The sequence below is a fragment of the Tarenaya hassleriana genome, unplaced genomic scaffold (genome assembly GCF_000463585.1).
Source record: "Tarenaya hassleriana unplaced genomic scaffold, ASM46358v1 Cleome21, whole genome shotgun sequence".
NCBI lineage: Eukaryota > Viridiplantae > Streptophyta > Magnoliopsida > Brassicales > Cleomaceae > Tarenaya > Tarenaya hassleriana.
In genome coordinates this window covers 804,428-811,410 of record NW_010965451.1, presented here as the reverse complement: position 1 = coordinate 811,410, position 6,983 = coordinate 804,428, and the positions used below count along the sequence as shown (strand labels likewise).

Genomic DNA, 6,983 nt, shown 5'->3' with positions numbered 1-6,983 from the left:
TTGTGAGAAGAGAGAGATATATATATATATATATATATATATATATATATATATATCCCCTTTTGCTACTAGCGTATGTATCTCGAGATTTCGGTCCGAAAATGTGAAATCTCACATTAGTTTAGACAGATTCCAGCATCATAGGATAAAAAAGTGGTGCATATTTTCATACTCATGGCATGTTTTACTACGCCTGTAAATGCAAAAACAAACTTTCTCGCTACGAAATGGATCAAAGCCAAGCATTTTACCAAACCCAAAGCAAACGTACCGGATGAAATCTCGGGTTTACGAGGGTCGAGGAGGGCAGCTCTGTCATGAACGGGAGATTCCAAAGGCGAAGATGAAAACCTAAGTTTCTGGGCTCTAATGGCGACTAGAAGGGGAAGGGAAAGCATGAAGACAAGAAGAAGGAAGAAGGATGTCTGAAAGGATCGGGACAGACCCAGAACGTTTTCGAGCAGAATAATGGACATGAGATAGGCGACGATGATCAGAGAGATCAGAGAGAGACAATCCAAGTGTGTCTTGTCGCTTTTGTCGGTTGTGTCGTATGCTCTTACGAAGGGCATTGCGAGTAAGACGATGAGCGATGGTACGATCGCTAATTGAAGAATGAAAGCTGACGGGTTGCCTTCCGAGAGCGTGTGGTACATTTGGACCAGAATTGCTCCACTTAATCCGAGAAAACCCTAAAATCCCAACAGAATATATATGAAAAAATTTACATAAAAATCATAGTATATATACGAAAACTCAAAAGTTTTACCATTAAAATCGCACTTGCTGCTTTATAGAGTAATCGAAAAGAGAATACACACACACACACACCAAATATTGCTCCATTTATAGTCAAGAACAATATCATTTGTTAATTAAAAGTTAAATAAAATTATAGTTTATGAAAAAGTTTACGTAAAAAAAAATAGTATATATGAAAACTCAGAAGATTTTTACCACAAGAAGTCATCGGTTACTGCATTAGTAGAATAATTGTAAAGCTAATATACATATATTTAATCCAAATAGATTTTTTTTTAAAAAAAATATTCAAAATGGAAGATTTGTTCCACATTTGCCTACCATTTGTATTTAAAAAACCATATAAATATAATAAAGAAACATAATCTGATACTGCTATCATCATAATGACTCCTCCAGCTAATAAAGCTTATAATAAAACTAATTAATTACAGTTCATTATAAATAAACGCGAGGGGTCACTCACTCCAAAGACTTCCTCCACAACACATTCTATAATCTTTTTTTTCCCTTAGAATTGAAATCAATCAGGTGAAAGATTAAAATGTATAAAATTCACTTTATTCAGCATTACCTTCATGATTCCGACAGCGGTTCCGCCGTAATCGGAGAAATTCCTGACGGCGGTGACAACGTTGGCGGTGTTGAAGAAAGGTTGTGAATGACCAGCCAAGAACATGAAAAAGCACATGGCCGCCATTGGAGGCCTGTCTATGAAGCCAACGACCGACGCCCAGATGAAGAAATAGCCGAAGAACCATTGGAGAAGTCCGATAAAGACGACGATCCAAGGCCCTTTGAAGAAGCCATTGCCGGAGGAGGAGGAGGCGACGGCGGTGTAGAGGAGGCCGGAGAGGATTCCGACATTGGCTCCGATGTCTTTGGAGACGGAGACGGCGTCTAGGGTTGACTGGTCGTATGATTGTGAGGTCTTGAGGATTGATGAGTAGATTCCGAAGGCGTAGCTCGCTCCCGTGAAGCATTGTATCCATATGCTTGCTACGGCTGCTAACCACTTCGTGTTCCATGGTCTCTCCACCATCTCTCTCTCTCTCTTGCTCTCTCCTTGATCTCTTATATGAGAATGGAGAATCTTGGCTCTCTTTCTCTTTCTATCTCTTTTTTTTTGTTAAAAATGTAAATACTATTCCTGTGTAATAACGTCTACAAGGATGAAGGAATGTGTTACCCTCCATCCTAAGTCAGAGATACAGAATGTATAAGGATAGCAACACAGCAAACCCAGGAAATGAGAGCACAAAACAACAAAAAATTACATCGGCTCAAATAGCCGAAACCAAATAGAAAGCAGCGAGTCGTCTGGATGTAAACATGTCCAATCGTTCCTGATCGTTGTGAGTCGTCTTCTTGCTTGAAGTCTAATCTCCTTGACCAGCATTTCCCCCGGCCTGGACTCAGTGTTGTGCAAGCGCGCATTCCTCTCCTTCCAGATGTTGTAAATAGCCCCTTGAAAAAGCAGCAACGTCATCAGCCGTATGCAACGGTCATTTGAGCAGTTTCCCAACCATATAGTCCATCCCATGAATGTAAATTGCCAAGTCAGTTGAAGCTCCGAGTGGAGTAGCAAAGAGTTCCAGATTGCAGACGAATATGAGCACCCAAAGAAAAGGTGATCGACGGTTTCCGGTTCCGCGTCACAGAGCAAACACGTTTGAGGCACCTCCCGCCCCCATCGTTGCATCCTATCCCTCGTTGGCAGCCTGTTACGAGCAACCAACCAAGAGATAAAGGCATGCTTGGGGACATATTTATTAAACCAAATAACACTACTCCAGGGAACCCGAGGGGGTGGAGGAACGAACATATTCCATGCCCTCTTAGTAGTGAAACGTTGATGGTCTGTAGTTCGATAACTCTCAGACCAGTAAAAATAATCCTGTTGGTCTGAGGTTGCTGGAATACCAATGTCCATAAGCGTGAGGTGTAGAGAAATAACCTCATCTGATCTCGCTGGAGGTATTAGCCAACCTTCTGCATTACAAACATCACTTACCATTGCGTTTCTCGGAATTCCTAGTTGTCTTGGACCGCCTTCACCTAGGAAGCCAATCAACGGACCTTGGGGAAGCCAAGAGTCCAGCCAAAATCTGCATTGACGACCATTCCCTACATGACATTTCAGGAATTGACGTGCAATAGGTCGGAGTCTGAGGAGTTTGTGCCATGCCCAACTTCCTTTCCCTCTCGGTCTTAGATCCCAAAAGGAAGAGGAACCCATCAGATTTCGGTTTGCCCATGCTACCCACAGAGAACCACCTCTTGTAAACAACAGCCAAATCAATTTCAGACATAAAACCGTGTTCCAATCACTTAACCTCTTGAGACCAAGTCCCCCCGAGTGTTTAGGGGTACACACTGCTGTCCACGAAACTTTTGCTCCTTTAGCCGAGTCTGGCGCTCCCGTCCAAAGGAATGCTGAGCACAGTTGTTCAACCTCCCGTATACAAGCCCGTGGTAGAATAAATGTCGAGGCCCAGAAGTTTATTAGACTGGAAATGACTGATTTAATCAGTTGCAACCTTCCCGCAAAGGAGAGAAATTTCGATGTCCAAGAGCAGATCCTGGCTCTAATCGCCTCTTTCAGCCGTGCACAGTTAGAAGCATTGAGCTTCGAGGGGCTTAAAGGGAGACCGAGGTATCTAACCGGTAGTTTAGAGTAGGAAATACCAAGTGAAGTGGCCAAGACTGAGCTCAAGTCATCTCTGTCCCCATCAGTAAAGAGAGCTGTCTTGGCCTTGTTTAGTTGCAGGCCAGACGTCAAGTAGAACCGGTGGAGAGTGTCCATGACATTACTCAAAGATTCTCTCGATGCATCTGAGAATACAAGGATGTCATCGGCGAACATAAGATGTGATATTTGGGGGTCTCGGCAACAACTAGGTAGCGTAATCCTCCTATCACCAACCTCACAGTCCAGAGATCTAGATAACACCTCCATCACAAGGGTAAAGAGATAAGGGGATAGTGGATCCCCTTGTCTCAACCCCCTTCTCCCTTTGAAGAACCCAATCAATTCACTATTGAAGGAAACTGAGTAAGTAGGAGTCGAAATGCATTCCTGAATCCACAGAATGAACTGCAATGGGAAATCCAATGCCTCTAAAATGCGTGTCACAAATGACCAATTCACTGTGTCGAAGGCCTTACTAAGGTCCACCTTAATCAATGCCCGTCTAGGTAATCCACGAGCCTTAAAGCCAGCTGTTAATTCTGTTGCCAAAAGTACGTTTTCGACGAGAGAACGTCCAGGGATAAAAGCTGATTGGTTCGACCCAACCAAGTCTGGTAGTGCCATCTTTAACCTCCTTGACAGAACTTTAGCTATGATTTTATAAACCGTATTGCAGCAAGAAACTGGTCTATAATCCTTTAGCTTATCTGCATTTCTGACTTTCGGAATCAGGGAGATGGAAGTGGCATTCCATTGCTTCAACAGAGAACCTGATCTGAAGAACTCCATCACAGCCGAGATAACATCATGCCCTACAATATCCCAACATTCCGTAAAAAACTCTGCTGGAAAACCATCTGGCCCTGGTGCCTTGCCTTTCGGAAGGGAAAAAATCACTCTCTTAATCTCCGCCTCATCAGGTAATTTTGAAAGATAATGCGCCATTGAAGAGCTACAACGGGATGGTAAGAGTTCCCTAAGCTGTCGAGGTTGCCAACAAACCAGATTTGCATCTGTCGAGCCCAGAATCTGCTTGTAATAACCAACCACCATGCGCTTAAGTTCGCTCTCTTCAAAGACCCGAACCCCTGCATCAGTCACAAGAGAGCGGATGGCATTAGTCGATTGACGAGAAACAACAACCCGATGAAAGAATTTAGTATTCTGATCTCCCTCTGACAACCAACGAAGTCTAGACTTCTGCTTAAAAAATGTTTCCTCCGCCCTTGATAGACGAGCCCATTCAGATCTCAGCTCCGCTTCTATTTGTGCTGCCTCAAGGGTAGGCCTCTCTAGAAACATGTGTTGTGCTGCCTTAAGTGCCTCGAAAGCTTGTTTTGTCCTTGCTTGAATATTACTAAAAGCGAGACGGTTCAACTCCCTTAACCCAACCTTTAGCCTTTTCAACTTTTGGGACAAACAGAGCATTTGTGAACCCTGGTTCGTTGAGTTGCTCCAAGCTTCAAGAACCCTTCGGTTGAAATCTTGATGCTTTAGCAAGTGAAGAAAGAACTTGAAATTCCTGCGTTTCCTTCGATTCTGTGGTTGGTCGATATGGACGATGCATGGGGAATGGTCTGATGGAGCTGGAGATTCGAAGATCGCATGTGAATCAGGGTGTTCCAATATCCAATAGTCATTAACAAGGGCTCTATCCAGTTTTCGAGAGATCGGATTCTGCACGCAGAAGTTGGTCCATGTATGGAAAAGACCGGAGGCTGTTAGGTCAAAGAGACCAGTAGAGAGAAGACAATCTTGGAATTCTGACATTCCCGTATGCGGCACAAAAGGGAAGGTTGGTGAGACATGCTCAGACGGACGAAGAACCTGATTAAAATCACCCAGGACAAGCCATGGCCTAGCCGAGAGTAGAGGATGTGTTGACAGAACACATAATTCAGACCACAAAGTTCGACGCTCCGCTGCTGTGTTACGGGCATAAACAAAAGAGACTGTGAAGTAGGTATTGGTCGAGGGATTGAAGACCCCGCAAGTAACCATCTGGTCCGAGGTGGAATAAGTCGTGACCACCAGAGAGCGATCCCATATAACCCAGATCCTGCCAAGTTCTGAATTGCTGTAATTGTGGTGTATATTCCAATTAGGAGCCAGGGATTCAAGAATCTGCAAAGCATGAGATTCCTCGCGTACTCTTGTCTCAATTAGGCCTCCAAGCAATGAACTCGACGAACTGATCAAATCCTTTACTGCTCGCTGTTTTTGCGCGCCATTTAGGCCGCGTGTATTCCAACAAAAAACTCGCATCGTTGGCTGACAAAATACCAAAATCCAAAATCCAAAATAATCCTGGGAGCTGTGCAATCACTGCATTTTACCTTTCCCCTTTCGAGCCTTTCCGACCAAAGTGAAGTCGGAAAGATCCCGAGAGGTTCTCGTAGCTCTAGAACGCAACACTCTTTGTGCCTCCAAAATAATCTGGTCCTCATTATCGAAGTGAAACTTAGATTGGGCTATTTCCTGTGGAGGAGATTGCTGTCTTGTAGGGAGGGGTTGGGGCGACAAGAGACAAGACTGCTCTCTTGTAGACATGACCGTCGGACTAGGGGAGATAATGGTGGTCGCTGGCAGGGTAATCTGAGGAGCAGATTCTATGTTGACTGATGGAGCAATCGGAGATGCAGAGACTGTGTCAACCGGATGGGCAATCGGTGAAGCCACCGATGCTGTGGGCTGCAAACTTGAAGCCGGGCCATTTGGAGTTGTATCTGGTGGCGTAAAGTTTTTTGGACCTACCGACGACGGTGGCCCTGCCTCTGGCTCAGTTTCCGTTGTTTCCCTAGACCTCTCAGTAACTGTTACCTGTGGTTGCGATTGCACAGACTTAAGCTGGCAGCTCTGAAGTTTGTGCCCGAATTCACCACATCCCGAGCACTTCGGCGGTGTCCAAGGATAGTTCGCATTGATTGTGATCACCGATCCTTCCTCATCTTCGATTTCTATAGACTCAGGGAGAGGGGCATCCAATTGTACTTCCACTTTGACCTTTGCTTCTCCCACAGTTAACGGGTCTAATCGCATCTTGTCCGTGTGTAAGGGCTCTCCTATACCCGAGGCTATGTAACTTAAGCCTTTTAATGAGTACAACTCAGCTGGTATATTAGTGAGATTGACCCATATCGGAGCCGACGTTAGCATTGTTTTCCGAAAAGTGGCTGTCGTCGACCATTCTGCAACTGCAAACATCACATCTGCTGCCCTCCAGAGACCCACTTCAAGCACCGATTCTCGTGTAGCCAAATCCGGAATGTGAAACAAACAGGAGGAATTATTAATTCTGCGCACATGGATTTTCTATCTCCCTCGCGCTCTTCTTGATCTCTCCTATGAAAATGGAGAATCTTGTCTCTATCTCAGTTGCCAACAAATTATTCTCTCTCTCTCTATATATATGTAATTATGTATGTATGACAAGATTTATAAAGTTAATGATTTTATATTAAAGTTGCAAGGTATGATTTTATACGATGGGCCGGGGCATTTTATGCAATGTTTTTGAAAGTTAATATTT

At 44.2% G+C, this 6,983-nt stretch overlaps 2 protein-coding genes across 3 annotated transcripts in view; both read right to left on the bottom strand.

The window, feature by feature from the left end:
* Positions 1-1,806, bottom strand: part of LOC104814273 (protein NUCLEAR FUSION DEFECTIVE 4-like) — a 4,267-nt gene extending 2,461 nt beyond the window's left edge. For both annotated transcript variants that reach the window (XM_010542236.1, XM_010542237.1), the window contains exons 1-2: positions 1,337-1,806; positions 272-692 (exon numbers count right to left, since the gene is read on the bottom strand). In XM_010542236.1, the coding sequence (XP_010540538.1) occupies positions 272-692; positions 1,337-1,804 (889 nt within the window). In that variant the 5' untranslated portion in view covers positions 1,805-1,806. The remainder of the gene's footprint in view (positions 1-271; positions 693-1,336) is intronic.
* Positions 1,807-5,776: 3,970 nt separating this feature from the next.
* LOC104814690 lies at positions 5,777-6,658 on the bottom strand. The gene has a single exon (XM_010542864.1). It carries the CDS (start codon positions 6,656-6,658, stop codon positions 5,777-5,779), a length of 882 nt encoding a protein of 293 aa, XP_010541166.1.
* Between the last annotated feature and the right edge of the window lie 325 nt (positions 6,659-6,983).